Genomic DNA, 22,203 nt, shown 5'->3' on the forward strand with positions numbered 1-22,203 from the left:
ATTTCATCGATTCTTACAAAGAAGTTGGAAACTGTGTACCTATGTACCTATTTAAAAACGTTATCTAGAGTCTGGTAATATTTACGAAGATATTAACATACATATGCACCTAATAGAGGAAGCCTGATTTTCTTAAATATGTATTTATATATATGAATGTATTTCATTTATTTTAAGCCTTAAAAGGATTTACTTTTCAAAAATGCAAATAAAAATTTGATTTTCTTTGGTTTGTGAAATTTGTCTATACGCACAATATAAAAGAATTTGTGATGACCTGAATTGTTAATCTAATAAAAAATTGGTTATTTTTCCTTACATTTGGTAATTTTTTCGTCTAATCCTGGTTAGAAAGTTCTTTGAGCGGCGGCAACACTGATTCGCGATCGAAAAAAGCAAAGAAATTTCCTCTCACTCGAATATGAGAAGTCCGAGCATTGCCGATGTCGGCCTCTCATAAATGAGAAAAACGATGCAAATAATCCATTCGCGATCAGTCACAACCAAGGTTGCCACTCGCCAACATTTTTTTCTACCAAAATCTCTTAAGAAAAGTTACCAAAAGTTACCAAATCTTCAATACCAAAATCTGCACTTCTTCACTGAGAAAAAATATACTGAATAAAACTGCTATATTTCATAACAAATGTGTATATACTTACAGCCCGATTCTGTGCACTTAATAAATTCAATATTTTTATAAATTGTCTATTTTCGATTATTTATCAAAAACTCCCAGTTCTAGCAAAGAAATTTAAATCTATTTTCTTGATAAATTATCAAAATTTAAAATGCTATTGACAATTATATTTTTTTTTTTTATTAGAAAATATTTTTCTATCAATTACCGCATGTGCCGATACTCGATTTTTCGTCATCTTTTGGCAAATTTGGTTTGGAGACAAACCGGTTTCGGCGTTGTGCCATCTTCAGTGTCATTTTTCGTTCGGAATGTGCCGATATTTGAACCTGCGACTCACGGAATAATAACACCGGCATACAAAAAAAGTGGCGGGTGCTTTTAGCCCAAATTTCGAGCTATTTTTTCTGTTTTTCATAATTTACTGTACGTGTCAAACAGACCTCCGATTCGGATTCTGTGGGTCGAAATACATGTCGGTAGGTGGGACTGGTAAAAAGCACGCGACATTTTTTTTGTGCCGGAATAATCAAAACGATTTGTGGACCTTACTAAAAATTGTCAGATGGCCGAATTTGTATACCATTTTTACTGTAGAATTCAAAACGTATCGCAAACATTCGAAAGTTGTTTCAGAAGTGCAGCCCGTGGTGCTGCCACTGTAATTCAAATATTTCCAGTATTCGAATATGAGATGACTCTAATTTTATCGAAGTAAATTTTTAGAAGTGTCAGTAGTGCTGCCACTGAAACTCGAAGGGTTTTTATAATTACGCACAGGCAAAAACATAATTCATTTCTTTCTAGTAATGCAAATAGATGTTTGGTTGCAAAGTTACCAAAATAAAATAAAAGTTACCAAGTTACCAAATCGTTTAAAAGTTACCAATTTTGGTAGAAAGTTACCAATTGTGGCAACCATGCTCACAACAGCTTATCGCGATAAACTTATCGTGAAAAATTTTCAACGACTTTGTATAGGAGATATTTTTCGCGTTTGTTTTGGGTATGCATTTTGTTATGCATACAGCATACATACATATCGCACACCATCTTCAAAAGAGTCACAACTCAAAATAATGCGTTCGTCAGAAAATGCGAAAAACTATTTCGAGCACATGCTAATCATATGGGCAAGGGCGACTTTATCTTAGGTTTTTTTTTAACAAATTATAACAAAAATTTGCTCCAGCTCTTGCTGAAGGGTAAATAAAAGCTTTGGCTATATTTTTAACGCATAATTTCAAAAATGGCAAATTTTGAGTTGTGACTCTTTTGAAGACGATGTGCGATATGTACATATGTATATTTGCAAGCAAATGCTTTTCGGTTGGAAGGAATGTAGGAATGTGCACAAATATATCGTCTTTTAAAGTGCAAAACCGCGTATCAACAAAATGCAAACCCGCATATCAAGATAATGCAAAACCGCGTATGTGACGTGGCATAAATTATTTTCTAGAGAGAAAAAACATTCATATTTCAAAATGGTTTTCTTTTTTATAAAGCAATCGCATTTCTGGCTAGTATATTTCATGACGAATGGATAAGGATTAAGCCAAGAGTTTGTGTTAACAAATCCAGCTTTTGGCAGCCAATGTCAGTTACGCGGTTTTGCAGAATGACGATACGCGTACACTTTTCAGTATATAGCCCAATCACTTTAGATTTTTTCAACGAAAAAATTCCGGGAAGAAATTTTTTGACGCAGTTAGGTGTCTACTGTTTAGGTGAACACAAAATGAAAATTTTTCCCCCAATTGCGATATGGGAAATGTCCGCCAATTTGGATATAGTGTTTTTTACGATTTGCGTGCGAATTTTGCATTAGATTTTTTCAACGAAAAAATTCAAGGAAGAAATTTTTTGACGCAGTTTGGTGTCTCCTCTTTAGGTGAGCACAAAATGAAAATTTTTCCCCCAATTGCGATATGGGAAATGTCCGCCATCTTGGATTTTGTGTTTTTTGCGATTTGCGCGCGAATTTTGCACTTCTCGTGAAAAAAGGTGGAGATCAGATTTGTAGAGAATTCGATTCCCTACAATTTTTATGTGCCTATAATTTTTTTAAACAATTATTTATTGCTAATAATATGCAAAAAATGCGCAAAATTGGGTAAGTGGCGCGGTTTTTTTGAATTTTGAGCAATTTCTATTTGAAATAAGTGGCACATGTAAATCGCAAAGTTGTAGAGGACAAAATTTCCGATAAACGCATTATTTATACATATGTTCGCGTACGACGTGTAGATCTCGACCGACAACGCGCTCAATGCAGCGGCAGGGGAAAGCTACTCAAAACTTTTTTCACAGTATCTCGGAGGTCGTGTTTTTTGGCGCGTATTTTCAACTGTGGGTTCACCAATCGTAAAAAACACCACAGAACTTTCACTCATTTCGTTCAAATAAATTTATGTATAAAATTTTAAGAACAAGCAATTGCTTAGATCTTATGCATTTAATTTAATCTTGTAAAAATGCAATTATTTTCCCTATCAGAAATAAGTGTTGTGCTTTAAAATTGTTAAAGACTTACAGGCCAAGTGAATTATTTAGCTTTATTAAGTTCTATAAATAAATTGTGATGGAGCAGTATATTTTCTGTTTCATTCTCATATAAAGAACGCAACATTTTCTCAGGTTCAGGGCAACGCAAAGCAAGAGTTGCCATATAAAAGGAACTTTTTTTGAGAAAAGATAACGCTATAAGTAGTTTCCGCATGAGGAGCGAAAATGTTCTGTCCAAGATGGCGGACATTTCCCATATTGCAATTGGGGGAAAAATTTTCATTTTGTGTTCACCTAAATAGGAGACACCAAACTGCGTCAAAAAATTTCTTACCGGAATTTTTTAGTTGAAAAAATCTAAAGTGATTGGGCTATATACTGAAAAGTGTACGCTTGGAATATACTTTAACTACACATATGTATGGATGTAATTTATATGTACATATATACATATATGTTACCATCATAATTCATATATTTGTGCATATTCCTACATTCCTTCCAACCGAAAAGCGTTTGCTTGCATTACTTACATATGCATATGTACATATGTATGTATGCTGTATGCATAAAAAAATGCATACCTAAAACAAACGCGAAAAATATCTCCCATAAAACGTCGTTGAAAATTTTTCGCGATAAGTTTTTCGCGATAAGCTGTTGCACGGACTTCTCATATTCGAGTCAGAGGAAATTTCTTTACTTTTTTCGATCGCGAATGAAAAGCAGCGGAAATTTTTTTGTCGATCGCATTCCGAATGTGAGAGATGATAAATTTCTTTGCATTTTTCACTCGCGATAAAAGAATGCAAAAATCGATTTGGAATATTATCAATCGCGAACGTGAGAGAATGTGAGTGAGAATTTCCGAACCCTGCTTTGAACTTTCTTCTGTTGATGATGTGTATCTGAAACATGGTTTAATGTAGATATTCCGGACAACTTATACTCTATCCCAAATTACAAACTGTTCCGAAATGATCGTTTAGAGGTGGAGTTGCTATTTATTGTAGAGATTATATAGATGTTAAGGTTGTAAGTCGTTCCTCTCTGTCTGAAATTGAGTTTCTATCTGTTGTTCTGTCCGATACTTATTCTAAAGTACTTGTGTCATGTGTGTACAATCCCAATAAAACTCTTGTTATTAACCTTCCTTTGAAGGTCTTTCAACTCACTTAATTGACTATGATCATTTTGGTGATTTTAATATAAACTTATTAACTCTTGACTCCACATCGTCCAATTTCATAGACACTCTTGCGTCTACTGGTATGTATATTGTCAATACCAAAATGGCGATTTGGTTTTCTTGTAAGGTGCGACCGAGCTTGTTAGATATTTTTATTGTTCCCACTTCCACGTCCGTTGTTCTATTTGATCAATTGTCTTTTGTCTCTGATCATGACTTAATTTTTTGTACATTCGACTTTAAATTGTATAATAGCGTTGATGCAACTACGACCACCCAGTACCGTTACTACAATGCCATTAAATTCGATAGTTTGCTTTCTGATTTGAACAAATTTCCATGGGATTATTGCTGGCAATTAGTCTCTGTTGATGACAAACTAGACTTTTTAACTCAAAGCATACGTTACTTTCTAAATAAGCACGTACCACTTCGCAAGCTAGCAATCACATCACGTTCTTGTCCTTGGTTTACCAGGAATGTCAAATTAGCCATAAAAAGCCGCAACATCTCTTAAAATGTCTGGAAAAGAAAGCCCACGAACGAAAATTGGACCGCTTATAAACGAGCTCGGAATAAAGCTTCTTCCTCTTGCAACTTGATAAAAAGAAATATTATTGTAGCAAACTCAACACCGATTTGCCCGCTAAACAGCTATGGTCTAACTTGAAAAGGTTGGGTGTACGGCCATGCTCTGAAGCTTCTTGTCCTCTAGATCCCAATCTACTTAACTCATTTTTCATTTCGTATAACTCCTCCACAGTATACAATGGCTCACTACCCATGACCACCTCCATCAATTTACCTCCTTCAATCAAATTTCATTTCATATCGGTTGGGGAAATGGATGTTGCCAAAAGTGTTTACCGTATAAAATCTGACGCCATTGGCACCTACGGCATACCAATTAAATTTATAAAATTAATTTTACCGAACATTCTAAGCTGTCTTACACATCTGCTAAACCATTGTCTCACTACTTCCTCCTTCCCCTCTGCTTGGAAAGTAGCAATTATTACCCTTCTGCACTGAGAAAAAGGATTAGTTTCGACAACTAAAGACATTTAGTTCCCAAATTTTGACAATATTTGGGAACTGTTACCAAGGAGTGGGAACTATAACCATGGGTTGGTAATTATAACAAAATATATTAAAGCTTCTAATATTCATCTAGGTTGTACCAAATCGTTAATTTAGTTGAAGGGTTTGGAAAATACTAATAAATATTTCTTTGAAGCATGTTTCTAAAAATACCATCCAACTTAACGTATGGTTCATAGAAGGATGTTATTAAGCTCTGCTAATGCAGATAAGCTTTCTTTCAATCAAACCACCAAATTATAAAATCTTAAAAAATGGAAGCAAAATTTATATATTTATTTCGCCATATCCAACTATGCTACATGGTCACTATAACCAAATCTTGGTAATTATAACTAAACCTTTTTCTGGGTGCACTGAGAAAAAGGATTAGTTTCGACAACTAAAGATATTTAGTTCCCGAATTTTGACAATATTTGGGAACTGTTAACAAGAATTGGGAACTATTACCATGGGTTGGTAATTATAACTAAATATATTAAAGCTTCTAATATTCATCTAGGTTGCAACAAATCGTTAATTTAGTTGAAGGGTTTGGTAAATACTAACAAATATTTTTTTGAAGCATATTTCTACAAATTCCATTCAACTTAACGTATGGTTCATAAAAGGATGTCATTAAGCTGTGCTAATACAGATACGCTTTCTTTGAACACATGGTTTAATCATTGTTACCAAATCTTAGTTGAGGCAACCACGATTTGGTTTGAGAGCGGAACATATTCATGCTTGTGAGCCACCCCCACGATTGATAGAAATAGAGATTGCGCCAATCGGGTTTCGCTAATCCGCTCTTTGTGTTTTTGACAGAATGAGCTGTTAGCGTGACGTCATCTTGGTGCAATTGTTGAATGTGAGCATACAAAAAAACCAAATAACAATTTTAATATTTGTGCGTTAATACTTCTGCGTGGTTTCAAACAATTATTGAGACATTAAAAAGCAAAATGAAGTGTGCAGTGGCAAAGTGTAATAGTGAAAACAAAAGGAAAGCGTGCTATATAAGTTTTTTTTTCCGTTTCCTACGGACGCAAACCTGGCGAAAGAGTGGAAGCAGTTCTGCCGGCGAGGACATGCATTAAAAACCAAATCGAGCTTTGTGCTATGTGTCTGAGCTATGAGCTTCTATATGGAACTATGTTCGCCTTTCCTTGGTGAATTGTATTAGGTATATTTTCATGGTGAATGTAGACAGTTGCTGGTTTAGTTTGCTGGCAATGGCATACATACAAAAGCAGTTTCTACAGTAAGAAGATACATGAACTTCACTACCTACTTATTTTTGTCAGTACCTGATTCTTTTAGTGCTGGTATGAGGTAATGCACCAGTGGATAAGGTCTCCAGGCGCTAAGCGGCACCTTACCGCGCTTTTACGTACCTAATACAAAACCGTGCCAAAATTATTATAAATTTAAAAGTTCAGCTTAAATTATGTTTTACTGGCATAAAATATTTGCTTCCAAAAAAAGCCACACTCATGCATCCTCTCGGAAATGGTACAAAAGTCATCAAATAAAAGCTGTGGAGTCAACAGCTGTGGAGTTTAAGGTGGTTGGCTACCGTCCACAAACATGAAATTGCAAACACTGTTAATACATCCATTTTTTCATGTGCTAAAAATCGTACTTATCTAAAGGGCTACATGTCCAAAATTATTGCTACGTGTTCCTAATTAATCAATCTTTGTATATATATTGATTCCTGCTAAATTGGGCCATGTTATATTAAAATTAATACATTTTTCTACATTTTTTATATATTTTTATATGCGTTTTGGCATTTCTCTCTCGCAATTGCACCAAGATGACGTCATGCAAAAATTACGCTCAAAAATCCTCTCTCATTGGCGCAATCTTGTATTCTATCATTCTTGAGCCACCCCTAAATAATGCTGAGCGTTTATGTGTTTCACATACGAAGAGCACCAGCTGAGTAATGCTTGAAATACAATACCGGCGAACGGCAAACTTCGCCGAACTGGGCGATGCTGTCGTTCACCGTTCGCCCAACTATTTCGCCTACTTAAACAGAATTAGAGCGGTAGCGAAAACAGCTGATCCCATTTGGTCGCCTTTATAATTTGGGTGACCATATTTAGAAAAAACTAAACCATATTTAGAAATGAGGAAATGATAACAAATATAAATGTAAAACAAAGAAAGATTATTATAAATAATTTGTTTCAAGCCAGATTTAACGAATCCACAACTATATTTTTCAAACAACAAAAAAAAAATCGTGTTTAGGTTGTTTTCTTTTTAAACTTTGAAAGCACAAAACAAATACGGCCACCTTTGGCACGCACAGCTGTCATCGCCCAGCAGAGCGATAGAAATAAATCTATCGCCATGAAACGCCGCCAAGCGAACTTCGCATTTCGCTTTGGCTGTGTTCAATTTCATATGCTTGCGGGTGTTCTAATTTTGACAGCGCGAATTTCGCTGTGGTGAGTTCGCCGTTCGCCGGCATTGTATTTCAGCTATAATGCACACAGTCCCACTTATTGAATCGTTTGACCATTGCATAAAAACGATTCATTGAATGATACTTTGTGTGTGGAAATCATTCCTTCGCTACCGCTGTTCGTATATGGGTGAAACACGCGTGTGCTCACAGAGCGCTCAGTAAGCTATGGCATGTCGATCACTACGCTAGGTAGAGAAAGAAAAGTGTGTGCTGTGATCAGTGCACGGACTTTACCACTTTATCTATAGATCTACCAACTTTTTAGCTGTTTTTTATTTTCTACCAACAAAGACTAAAAATCTCCCAATATTTTCCCGAAAGAAAGCAAAGAGATTTAGATGAACACAGTGTATACATATTTTATCATGGAACATACCTAAAATAAACATGAGGAGTTAACTTTGACCACAACCAACTGTTTATGGAAATATTTTTCGTTTGCAATACGTTTTTTGTGGGAGACTGCCAAAGGAATGGTGTGCAAACTTAAATCATTTCAAAACTAATTTTATTCAAAAAATTTTGAAATGCAGAGTAATTGTTTCTTTTATTGTAAAACAGGGCCAGAATCAAGACATCCGGGATCGAATCATATTCGAATCGGAATTTTCTTTACAGCTTTTGGTAGCGAATTCGCTTCTTCAGTTCAGAATGTATTTGAGAGAAAACACTTCGTTTCATTCGATTCGAATCGTGTTTCATTCGATCACGGATGCCATGATTTGGACCCACTTTTATGCACTACATATTTATACCTTTTTTGTTGAATGTTTTATTGTTTTATAAAGAAATACAATTTATTCCAAGGCGAATTCGTATAATAAGGTGACAGCAAAAGTTCAAAAACAAAAATTCCACTAACAAGTTTTACCCATAATGACAATAAGAATTACAACAAATACATCATTTTGACATTAAAAATCCCCAAGGCGAAAATTCAGCTGCTTTGGTAACACCATCTTACCTGAATTAGCTTTCATTTATCCTAAATGAGTAAACACTATATAATAATGTTTCTTTTAAAAAAATCTACCAACTTCTACCAATTTTTGTATGTAAAATCTACCAATATTAATTTTTTCGAAGTCCGTGCACTGGCTGTGATATGCCCAAACTTGTTTGTCTGAGTTTCAGTTTTGCCATCGCCGCGAGTGGTTTCGGTGTGCGCATAGTTATTTTAAAAATATCAGAGACTGAAAATAAAAGTTATTTAAAAATTTTTGATATCAAAAAGGTATAGTGAAAAAATTATGCTATAGCTTTTTCAAAGGTACCATTATACTCGTCTCTCATGGTAGATTCTGATTCCTCCATGACTTTTAAAAATATGACTTTTATCATTTTGAGCAAATAATAATAATAATAATATCCCAACGGTTTTTACCCTCCATTCCCGCCCATCCGCACGAGGGGCGCAGTCCGCATGACGTACGGAACCAGTATTTTCAATTTTTGCGCTGAGTCACGATAGACAGGAGTTTGTTAAGTGTCAAGATCTAAAACTGTTCAGCTACAGAACTAAATTCATCAGCCGATTTTATGTCTTTATTTTAATGATTCATCTATTGAGAGAGGACAGTATCGATTCCTTAATGCTTAAAAGCGGATCTGATATATCAAACGTGCTGGAATGAGAGTTAAAATCTTGGCACAAGCAACGGAGTGGGTCGTACAATTCAAAATTAGTTTTATAAGCTTTCAGAAATAGGGGGAAAAAGTTTCTTGATACCCGGGAGGGAACATTAAGGCTAACTTCGCCAAGAAGAAGCGGACTTGAAATTGAGCCTGTTAGTAATTTATCTATACAAATTCTACCAAGCATTTGCCTGCGGCTGGAAAGTGTAGGAAGATTAATAAGTTTTAATCGGCTCGTATAAGGTGGAAGGTTATATTGAGAGTCCCAACGGAAATTTCTTAAAGCAAAAAGTAGGAATTGTTTTTGAATTGATTCCATCTTGTCTGAGTAAATTTGATACCTTGGATTCCAAACCACCGAACCGTATTCCAGAATTGGCATAACTAATGTTGTAAACAGGGTTTTAGTGATATAAGGGTCACAAAACTCTTTTGACCATCGTTTCACAAAAGCAAGTACACCTTTAGCCTTGTTGACTGTCACATTAATATGAAGATTAAAATTAAGCTTAAGATCCATTGTGATACCAAGGTCCACAAAATTGTATACCTGTTCCAGGTTATGGTTACCTATTGTATAAGAAGAGGGATGAACAGCTCTTCGCGAGAAGCTCATTACTTTACATTTCTTAAGATTTAGAGGCACAAGATTTACTTGACACCAGTAAGCCATGCTGTCTAAGTCTGATTGTAGCAAAGACCTTTCTTGAATTGAAACGTACGATTTATAAAGCTTTACATCATCTGCATACACTGAAATTTTGGAAAATTGTATATCTGTAGAAATATCGTTTATAAAAAGCAATTTAGTATTTAAGCCTCTTACACTTTGGTAATAAATACTTAAAGCAGATTTAATAATTAGTTTTTTGATTCAGTGTTATGACGGGGAATATTAGCTAAGTTATTTACTTTTTTGGGCCTAAATTCGGAAAGGAACTACTAAGCAGCACATTAAAATTATCTAAATTTACGTCAATTTTAAATGAAGCAATATTTCTTTCGTATTTAAAATTAAATTTTCTGATGCTTAAGTCGACAGTTGTAATTTTTGATGAGGTATAAAGCTTTATAACGTCTTCAGTAGTGTCTCTCGAAAATCTAGAAACAAAGATTGACTTATTTGGCGGAACCACAACTAGTTTTCTTGTATCAGACTGGAGTACCGGCGGAGGGGGTTGAGTTACTGCGTTAGTAGTTGAGGATAGGGAAGGCGGTTGAGGCTTTGAAGATGATGCCACCACGTCAATGGGGGAAGGGGAAGATACTTCAGGCTCTTTATTATCTGAAGCAGATTCCGTTACACGGTCTTTTGAGGCTGAGGATTCTGATGCTGAAGGACACGGAGAGGATCAATTAATTAAGTCCGTCGGAAGATTATTCTGACGTGCACCGGCAGTAATCTCCTTAGATGGACTATGAAGACGCTTACGTTTAGACACACGGATACCCTTAACAGATTGCAATGATTTAAACATATTTTCATAATGCTTAAATTTTTCTATCAGTAACGACAATTCTCTTCCTACTTCTGTAAAACCGTTTCTGGTTTGCCTAAATAGCTTGAAAAGATCAACTTCGGTTGACCTGCACTTTACGCAAGACCAGCGAAGGCCCTAGCCATCATTAATAGCGTCCAGAATTCTTCCCGTCAAACCAGCACATTTCGGTTGGTAAATACCATCACACAGCCAGCACGATAAGTAGCGCTCAGAATCGCTTTTAATTTGGCAAGTATCAAGATCGCACTTCATATAGAAAGATTTATGTAATACACTCGTTAATAAAAGACAAACAAAATAAATTATAACAATTAAGGAGCTGATGTAAATAGCTTACAATAAATGTAGCGAACAGTTTGAGTATCACTGTAATTATGACACTTAATAAACGCAATGCAAACAGCTCTGACAAGAATTACTAGAAGAAGTAAACAAAAAGAGTAGAACAAATGTGCAAAAACAAAATGAATTCAGTTTACTACAAAGGATGCAACAACAATGATAGCAACAAATGACTCGGCAAAATTAGAATGTATGCTAGTGAAGTTTAATTAAATTTACTTTAATATAAAACCAATAACTTTCACTTAGCTTAAATTTTTCACACTATGATGCTCATAAGCACTTTTTATCACTACTTTAACACAGAATTAGCACAATGAACTTAGTAAGTAGAAAGCCAAAATTAGAGCACAGGGGTTAGGTTGTAGTTTACCTCACAGCTTGACGTTTGCACATAATACCGGTTATTTCTGCTTTTTATTTTTTTAAGGCAAAAATAAAAGTTAAAATTTGCCTTTTATTTTTTGGGCAGAAAATAACCGGTAATTGTTGACTTTTATTTTTTCAGGAAGAAAAAATTCAACTTCTCACGCTTGCTCCACCGACATGGAGTCGCGCAAAAACAATGGCTGAGTTTGGAACATCAGAAAGAAAAGCCAGGATTGCTAAAAAATTAGTGGCAGAGCATGGCATACTCACACTCCCAAACACAAAGAAAGGAAAACCTTTTGAGTGCAAAACTGAAGCTCTAGTGACTAAGTTTTATCAGCGCGATGATATGAGTCGCCTGATGCCAGGGATGAAAGACTGGGTGTCTGTACGAATTGACGGTAAGAAAGTTCAAATGCAGAAGAGGATAATTCTCTGCAACCTGAATGAGCTGTTCGCGAGCTTTCAATCTGAACACGAGGATATTAAAATTGGATTCACAAAATTTACCCAGCTCAGGCCAAAACATTGCGTCTTGGCAGGAAGCAGCGGAAGTCATACAGTATGCGTTTGCATTTATCATGAAAATGTGAAGCTGATGTTGAAGGAAATCAACTTGAATTATTTAACAAATGATTCGCCGGAAGATTTGAACAGTTACCGTGATTGCGCCTTAAATTGACAATGTGTCCTAATGTATCAACTTCTTGCCACTTGGGTGAATGCTCAAATTGCCCGGGAACTACGTTCATCAAAGAGAATTTGGTCAAGTCTTTTGACCGAGAATTTGTGGAGGAGGTCAAATTTGAATCTTGGCTGCAGTCTGAAAGGTGCACATTGAAAACAGTAATCTTAAGTGTGGACGATTTTGTGGAAGAAATTTGTACCGGATTGGTAAACTTGAGAACCCATGACTTTCTAGTCAAGGAGCAGCGGTCATTCTTCGAAAATTTGAAGATACATTTGCAGGCAGGTGAATTCGTTATTTCATACGATTTCGCAGAAAACTATAAATATGTTATCCAGGATGCCATACAAGCATTCCATTTCAATAACGACCAAGCAACTATATTTACAATAGTTATTTACTACATGAAAGATGGAAAACTGGAACATAAAAGTATGGCAATCATATCCGACGATTTGAAGCATGACGCCGTTGCTGTTTATGAGTACCAGAAGATAATACTAAATTATCTAAAATCCGAATTCACAGTAGCGAAGGTATACTACGTTTCGGATGGAGCTCGTCAGCATTTTAAAAACAAAAGTAGCTTCGCAAATCTTATGGCTCATGAAACAGATTTCGATACACCAGCTGAGTGGCATTTTCATCCTACTGCTCATGGTAAAGGAGCATGTGATGGTATAGGAGCAAATATTAAAAGAAATGCAGCGAAGTATAGCCTCCAATGCTCTCATCAAGCCCGTATCTTAGATGCGAAAGCTTTATTCCGGTGGGAGAAGAAGTACTGTAAAGAAACTGAAATAATTTTTAGTAGCAAAGATGATCATGCGGAAACTGCGAAATCACTGAAGAGCAGATTCGATGCTGCAGTAACAATCGATGGTACCGCTCAATATCATGCTTTCATACCGATTGGCGATGGAAGGCTCAAGTTAAAGAAGTTTTCTTCCTCTACCCAATGTGATTTCTTTCCAAAAGCGAAACCCGAAATGAAATCAACAGCAGAACCCAGTAACCCTAAGAAAGGATTGACGAAAAAAGCCACAAAGAAAGGTGGAAAATAAGGTGGATGGAAGGCTGGCTATTATAAAATTAACTATATTGTATACTTTTTATGTATCTATTTATTAAATTATATATTAAAAACTATTCTAAATAAATAAAAAAATTCATAATTTTGACCAATTCTATAGAAAAACAGTTATTTTATTCCAAAGGTGTACATATTGTGGGTATTGTTATATAGCGTTGGAAAGGTAATTGTATCTAAATTTTTATATGTCTTCTTTTCAGGTTTCAGAAAAACTTAGGTCATATATTAAAAATTAAAAAAAAACGCTGTTTCGAGTTACTAAATGCTCATTTTAATAGATAAACAAGTCGCATCCCACTAAGCGACCTCAAAACTCTTAAAGAAAAATACCTAAGCTTTCTTTTGAGCAAAAAATAAACAATCTTAATCATCCTTAACTACCGGAAAATCCCATATTCTTCATACCTTTTAAATATTGTGCTAGTAGGTATGCAAATCTAGTACTCAAATTCTGCAAAGCTATTAATAAAGAGTTTGGATGCACAAAATCGAGTACCTGCTGTGTTAGACTACGAAAAATCTTAATCATCCTTAACTACGGGAATGGCAGTATCGAGGGTATGAAACTTTGGTTAGGCGTGTTATATACCGTTGGAAAGGTAATTGTATATACCTTCTCATATAAGTTTTATTTATTTTTTTTTATATAAGTTTTTCAAAAAAGAAGACAATAGGTCATATATTAAAAATTAAAAAAACCGCTGTTTCGAGTTACTAAACGCTAATTTTGATTGATACACAAGTTGCATCCCACTAAGCGACCACAAAGCTCTTAAAGAAAAATACCTAAGCTTTCTTTTGAGCAAAAAAAAATAAAAAAAATACCCCTTTTTGAAAAAAAACATAAAAATTATTTTTTATTTAAAAAAAAAAATTAAAAAAAATTCATTTTAATTAAAAAAAAATAAAATTTGTAAAGACTGAAGAGAAATCTATCGAAAACATTCCTGAAAAAATTTTCTAAATACAATAGGTAATTAGTTATATGGATCCGAAAAAATGGCCGTTTGACCAAAATGTCAAAATTCTAGACCCTCCAACTCGGAGTGTGTTTGACCGATCCCATTGAAATTTTGTGTCATAACTACTATTTTTTAGGACTAACCTTGGTGCAAATTTCATCCCGATCGGAAGACATAGATTTCAAAAGTTGGGTCACTTGAGGTGAAATGCCCCATATTATGTTTAAATACAATACATGAAGGGAGTTTTTGTTAACGGCATCAGATCTGCACCGATTATTCGATTTTCAAAACTGAGGTGCCAAATTTACGGCTGCCAGACGTACTGATTTTATCAGTACAGTACTGATTTTTCAACTCTTGTACTGATTTTATTAATTTCTTCAATTAGTGCGCAAATGTCCTGACTTTTCAAAATTTGTACTGATTTGTACTGAATTTTCAATTCAAACAAAATACCTTAGGATTTTCTCAAAGTTTTTACATAAAAGTTTAAACAGAATCAAATCGCCCAGAGAAATTCGTCGGAAGAAAGTTCGCTGCCAAATTAAAACACACCGCAGTTTATGAGATTGCACACAATCAAAGTGACGACGAATTTCGTCTGACGAAATTCGGCAAGAATAGATTTATTTTTAATTTTGCTGCTGCCGCCGGTCACAAAACCAGCTCTCAGTGAAAATAGAGCTTTGTTTCCCCATTTTTCTATTAGATAATTATCAGCAAGAATCAGAATGGCACAATTTTGTGATTTATCTTCTCGCTTTTGTATCTTTATGTTTTTTATTTGCCATTTAATTGATGCGAATTTCGTTTCTGTTCTGTTTTACTGGGCGAAATGTTGCGGCGCATATCACCCAACGGCATCGCTCCGGCCGACGAAATTCGCACAGCGATCTGGTTCTGTTTATACTTTAACGTTGGAACTTCCTTCAACTGTACTGTAAAAAGAAAGAAGAAAATAATTAAATTATAGTTGACATGTTTCAGATAATGTTTGATATACCCAAGAAAGTAATATAACAAAAAGATCATTTGTTTTATGGGCATATCGCCGGGTCGTTACGTACCAGTTGCGATAATATGATGGAGCTTAAATTATTTAAAAACAAGGCTGACGTTGTTTTGTCGAGTGTTGTTAGTTATCTCGAAAATAACTTTCTTTTTAATAGCAACAAATTGGAACATTCGAATAGCTGTTGCCTATAACTTACAATTCTTTTTTCACAATTTACTGACATTGTAGAAGAGCTTTGCATACAGATATAGAGTTAGATACTCTTTTTAGCGAATTATTAGTCTTTCAAAAAATTTTCGTAGTTGAAAAAATTAATTTAAGAAATATAGATGAAGTTCTTAAATAGTGGTCCTTTTCCCCAAGTTTAACAAATATATAATTTTGTTTTTTCAATACCACTCTCAAACGAAGCAGCTGAGAGGATCTTGAGTATAAAGTTTGCTTCCTGGCGCAAAGAGAGAAACCGGCTTCTAGTCAAATTTTTTGAAAGTGAACTTCAAATTAAAATTAATTCTAAAATAAAATTTATAGAATTCTTTGACTATTTAAACACTGAAAACGGAAATGATCTCATTATTGCTATTCAAAAATGTCATCCATATAAAATAATTTATTGGCTTCCGTGTACTTAATGTTTATGAACTATATTTTATTTATATACCAAAATATTGTTAAAACCGTGATACAAAAAAGAAGATAGTTTCATTTAATGACATTCGTTGTTGTTGTTAACCATTTGACTTTTAATAAAATTATGACATTTCATTAAATTCATACTACCTGATCACAAGCAGTAATATTTTTATTTTAAGCAGAAAATTTCATCAGTCCACTCAAAGATGTCGAATATGATGAACTTGAAAATTAATGCATAATCTCAAAAAGGGAGTTACGAAACTAGGTTTCAGAACGAATGAAGAAAGTGATCAAAATTATACCTATGCTTATTGCTTATCGGAGGGCGTTCTACGCAAGACGAATTCAAGTTTTTTGCATACATTGGAAATTTTAAATTCGAAATTTGTTGAAGTTAATGGTGATACGCTAACCACAAAGCCTAATTTTTTGCAAAATCTGATGAGAAATTTTAAAGTAAATTTTCACGAATTTCATCACGAATCACGAATTTCATGTGAACAAATATTTCCAAAATTATAAGTAAAATAAAAATACTTTTTTCCAATTTGTTTTTGTTTTGCATGTTAAATTATGAGAACAATTTACTCACATGGTATTGGCGATTATAAAAGGATTTATCAGGAAAGACAATTTTTTAGAACTTCATTTTTAAATTGCAACATAATAACAATATAACAACAACAACATAATGCTTTCGTGATTTTTATTATAAAATAAAAAGAACAATTTCAATGAAGTCTCCTTTAACATTACATATTTTATATATTTTTAATAAAAAATGTGCGAACCACGTAAGCAAAAAAATTACCAAGCACTGATAATGATTTTTCATTTGAAGTATTATTAAATTGATATAAATGTGGGAAAGAAAAGACTCCGATTTGTTGTTTTAATATTATCAAAGCGGCAAGGCCGTTGAGAATGCTCACAATTTATGAAACTTCAAAAAATTTTATTATCCGTCAAAAGTTGTTTATTGAAACTACCTTCTTTTTTATCATGGTTAAACCTACGTTTTCTGACGTTTTAAAGTATTATCTATTACTTACATTCATAATTTTGCTTTGAATAAAAATGTACTGAAAAGTATTGATTTTTTTAGCATGAAAAGGTCTAACGTACTGATTTCGCGCATAAAAAATCTGGCAACCCTAGCCAAATTAAAGGGCCTATCCTCTAGATGTATGTACCATAAGGCATAGGGTTGCCACCTTTTTTAAAATTATAAAATCTGCATCGTTCGTTGTATTAGAACATAAGAGGTGCCATATGAAAGGGCTAGGCCTGTAGATGTTCAAGAAGGTCTCAGTATTTTGAATAGGGTTGCCACCTGCTTCTAAAATAGAAGACTTATACCGTTCGTTGTATTAATATAGAAGAGGTGCCAAATGAATGGGCTAGGCCTGTAGATGTGAAAGAAGGTCAAAATTGTTAAAAATGTTGATGACTTAATTAGCTGATCGCAAGTGTACGTTTATTTGTTAGTTTTTCCAAAAACTTGTATGTATGTTAAAATAAATAAGTATTTAGTTATCAATTATCGTTTACTTTCAGCAAATTTTTAACTAAGTGGCAACCCTCGAACAAATATATCTTTGCAAACCATCACTTCTTTTCCTTTTCGTTTAATATATATATGCATATCATTAAGCTTTTTAAATGAATATCGCAGAATTTCACCTAACTTCCTTTCGTTTGTTACCAATATTAGATATCTTTAAATATTATTTCAATACGTGCGCCATTTTTTAAGTAGTTGGCAACTGAATATGTATATTAAAAACCCGATCATATTAATTTAGTTTAAAATCTTTTCATTTGCAGCCCACTTTGTAACATTTTATTTAACTAGAATACTTCAATCAATAAATTAGAAACTACATTTATAGCAAGCATCAAAAATTCGCATACAATTACACAAAAGCCCTCTTAACCAGCTTTCGTTTGATAGCAATATCGAATGTCCTTAATACATTACTTACCATTCATAGTTATACATTTTTTTAATAAGTGGTAACTCTATTAAAAACACCAAAATATTAATTTAGTCTAAACTTCGTGCGCTTGATGCCCATATTGTGACATTTTACTGACTATCATATTTAAACAACGCATTTTTAATAAGGCGGCAACTCTTTAAAAAACCAAAACAGGTCTCTAAGTCAATATTTTTCATCTGACGCCTCATTTGGAAACGCGACGGAACAGTGTAAACTGATGCTCTTCCCAAAAGAAAAATGTATTAGGCGGCAACACTTTTCAAAAAAATAAGACGTTCTTTCTTGCAAATCTTATTTTTTAAATTGCGCGAACGGTGTAAGTCTTATTGTTTTAGAAGCCGGTGGTAACCCTATTCAAAATTGATACCTTCTTGCACATCTACAGGCCCAGCCCTTCTATTTGTCACCTCTTCTATTTTAATACAACGAACGGTGTAAGTCTTATGATTTTAGAAGCAGGTGGTAACCCTATTCAAAAAACTGAGACCTTCTTGCACATCTACAGTCCCAGCCCTTCTATTTGTCACCTCTTCTATTTTAATACAACAAACGGAGTAAGTCTTCTATTTTAGAAGCAGGAGGCAACCCTACTCAAAAACGGATACCTTATTTTACATCTACAGGCCTAGCCCTTTCATTTGGCACCTCTTCTGTTTTAATACAACGAATGGTGTAAGTCTTCTATTTTAGAAGCGTGTGGCAATCCTATTCAAAAAACTGAGACTTCCTTTCACATCTACAGGCCTAGCCCTTTCATTTGGCACCTCTTCTATTTTAATACAACGAACGGTATAAGTCTTCTATTTTAGAAGCAGGTGGCAACCCTATTCAAAATACTGAGACCTTCTTGCACATCTACAGGCCTAGCCCTTTCATATGGCACCTCCTCTAATACAACGAACGGTGCAGATTTTATAATTTTAAAAATGGTGGCAACCCTTTGCCTTATGGTACATACATCTAGAGGCTAAGCCCTTTAATTTGGCACCTTAGTTTTGAAAATCGAATAATCGGTGGAGATCTGATGCCGTTAACAAAAACTCCCTTCATGTATTGTATGTATACATATGTATATATATTTGAACTAACCCTGGTATTTGGGTATAGGGGTTATTAAAATGCATGTAGGAGCTTCAAAACTATCTCATTCTTATACACACAGCTCTAGAATACTTGATTTTTAACTTTTACCGGTTATTTTCTGCTCAAAAAAATAAAAGGCAAATTTTAACTTTTATTTTTGCTTAAAAAAAATAAAATGCAGAAATAACCGGTATTATTTGCTCAAAATAATAAAAGTAAAAAAATAACCTAAATTTTTTGACTTTTTTTATAAAATGCATAACCGGTACGGTCTCTGAAAAATATAAAGTTTGATGCCAACCGGGGTTATATAATTCATGTGAATTATAATTTGAAAGTATCTATTTAGCCAAGGAAAAAGCAAAGCAGTATACGTAAACCAGCACTTCCAGCAGATATTGACCTGGGTTTTCGCACGACTGTTCCTGTTTCATCGTTTCTTTTTAGGAAATTCTTACCACCATATACATATCGTCGTTTAAAGTACAAAACCGCGTATCGTCATTCTGCAAAACCGCGTAACTGACATTGGCTGCCAAAAATTGGATTTGCTCACACAAGCTCTTGGCTCAATCCTTATCCATTCGTCCTGAAATATACTAGCCAGAAGTGCGATTGCTTTATAAAAAAGAGAACCATTTTGAAATATAAGTGTTTTTACACTCTAGAAAATAATTTCTAAAAATTCACATACGCGGTTTTGCATTTTGCAGATACGCGGTTTTGCATTTTGTTGATACGCGGTTTTGCACTTTAAACGACGATATGTATTATTTACACTAGTAACTACTTATGTAAATGTGTATGTATTTTTATGCTTAATATGTGCAAATAAAAGAAGAAAGTAAACACAACAACCATCGAGTAAATTTTTATTTGTGTCAAACTGAAACTTTTTTTCCAATAATAAACGGTTAGCTGATTCAAGTCTAGAGTAAGTTCACAAAATTAATTGAAAACTTGTATCAACCAAAGCATTGTTTATATTTGCTCAACAATGATTTTATTCAACTAACAATATTGTCCACTCAAGGTAGTCGTTTTGTAATTATTAACAAATATACATTTGTCCCAACTAGAGGTCTCAAGTAAATTGCAGACTTTCGTGAACTAGATATTTATTTCGCCATATCCAACTATGCCACTTGGTCACTATAACCAAATCTTGGTAATTATAACTAAACCTTTTTCTTTGTTTTTTTTTTTTGATGAAAATACATGAAGAATATAGCAAAAAATCGGGTTTTTCGTATGTTTAGGCTCAAATATCTCGAAAACCTAAGCATCGAGCAAAACTGATTTTGGATTCAGATTCAGTGCAACGAAAACCTTTAGAAAATAAAGAAATAGAATATAAGCTAAGTAGTCCCAGGGTCTGAACTTTTTTAAATCGTTCACTCAGAAAAAGCTTTAGTTATAATTACCAAGATTTGGTTATAGTGACCAAGTGGCATAGTTGGATATGGCGAACCAAATATCTAGTTCACGAAAGTCTGCAATTTACTTGAGACTTCTAGTAGGGACAAATGTATATTTGTTAATAATTACAAAACGACTACCTTGAGTGGACAATATCGTTAGTTGAATAAAATCATTGTTGAGCAAATATAAACAATGCTTTGGTCGATACAAGTTTTCAATTAATTTTGTGAACTTGCTATAAACGTGAATCAGCTAACCGTTTATTATTGGAAAAAAAGTTTCAGTTTGACACAAATAAAAATTTACTCGATGGTTGTTGTGTTTACTTTCTTCTTTTATTTGCATATATTGGGCATAAAAATACATACATATTTACATAAATAGTTACTAGTGTAAATAATACATATGTATATGGTGGTAAGAGTTTCCTAAAAAGAAACGAGAAACAGGAATAGTCGTGCGAAAACCCAGGTCAATATCTGCTGGAAGTGCTGTTTTAAGTATACTGCTTTGCTTTTTCCTTGGCTAAATAGATACTTTCAAATTATAATTCACATGAATTATATATTCACTGAGAAACCCCGGTTGGCATCAAACTTTATATTTTTAAATAACTATGCGCACACCGAAACAACTCGCGGCGATGGCAAAACTGAAACTGAGACAAACAAGCCTGGGCATGTCATAGCATACACTTTTCTTTCTCTACCTTTGGCAGTTATGGATAGGGGGCACCCGGAAGAATACCTGACACCCGACAACTGGAGGCCCGTACTGGTGGGTCTCTGCCGGGTGTACATGGAGATTCTCCGGAAAAATCCTGGCCCTGCGCCAACTGTCCGCGATGCTGGTATTTACCAAGGCCGCATCAAATTAGTCTCCTGCGCTGATGAACGGTCTGCGCGACTTTATAAGGAAGCAATTTCTTCTCTTGGGGAGCTGTGGCCCAGCGCTGACTTGGTGGCAGTGCGCAGGGAAGAAATCCCTTGTAAGCCGCGAGCCAGAGCCTGGGTCCCAGAGGTACCCTCGAGTCCTAAGGAGATTCTGGATATCATCCAGATCTCAAATGATGCACTACCAGCCCTTGATTGGAAAGTAGTGAAGGTCAGCGAGGTTAGGGAGTAGCAACGTTACATCACCTTGGTGATAAACGATGAGTCTCACCCAATCCTTGCTGACTGTAAGGGAGTAATTAGCTACGGCTTTTACTCCATTACGCTCAAAACCCAAAAAGGGAATGAGGGTGAAATGACAGAGCCGGGTAACACCGAGGGTGAACCCGAGGCTGACAATCTTCCGCCTCAAGGCGGCCTTATATCTGGAGCAGAAAACGCCTTGAGCGGCCCTCCTTCTAACCAACAGGTCCAGGAGGTTCTCGAGGCCAATTGCCCGGTGGTGAGGTCAGACTCGGCAGCGGAAACAGCGATACACAATCTGGTTCTGCTGACGGATCGGTACTTAACCGGTGGACGAGGGAGTTCGGGAACCTGCTTCTGACGTCGGATTCAGAGGACGCCGATGATACCATCGTTGAGGCGTTCGATA

The 22,203-nt window shown here is 34.8% G+C and overlaps 1 protein-coding gene across 1 annotated transcript in view; it reads left to right on the top strand.

Annotated features, from left to right (window-relative positions):
* LOC118747652 overlaps positions 1–13,526 on the top strand; it is a 35,779-nt gene extending 22,253 nt beyond the window's left edge. The window contains exon 3 of the mRNA XM_036481709.1: positions 11,893–13,526. Within this exon, the coding sequence (XP_036337602.1) occupies positions 12,438–13,505 (1,068 nt within the window). The 5' untranslated portion in view covers positions 11,893–12,437 and the 3' untranslated portion in view covers positions 13,506–13,526. The remainder of the gene's footprint in view (positions 1–11,892) is intronic.
* The last annotated feature ends 8,677 nt before the right edge of the window (positions 13,527–22,203 follow it).

This window comes from Rhagoletis pomonella, unplaced genomic scaffold (assembly GCF_013731165.1).
Source record: "Rhagoletis pomonella isolate Grant_MI unplaced genomic scaffold, Rhpom_1.0 Rhpom_scaffold_00001, whole genome shotgun sequence".
Lineage (NCBI taxonomy): Eukaryota > Metazoa > Arthropoda > Insecta > Diptera > Tephritidae > Rhagoletis > Rhagoletis pomonella.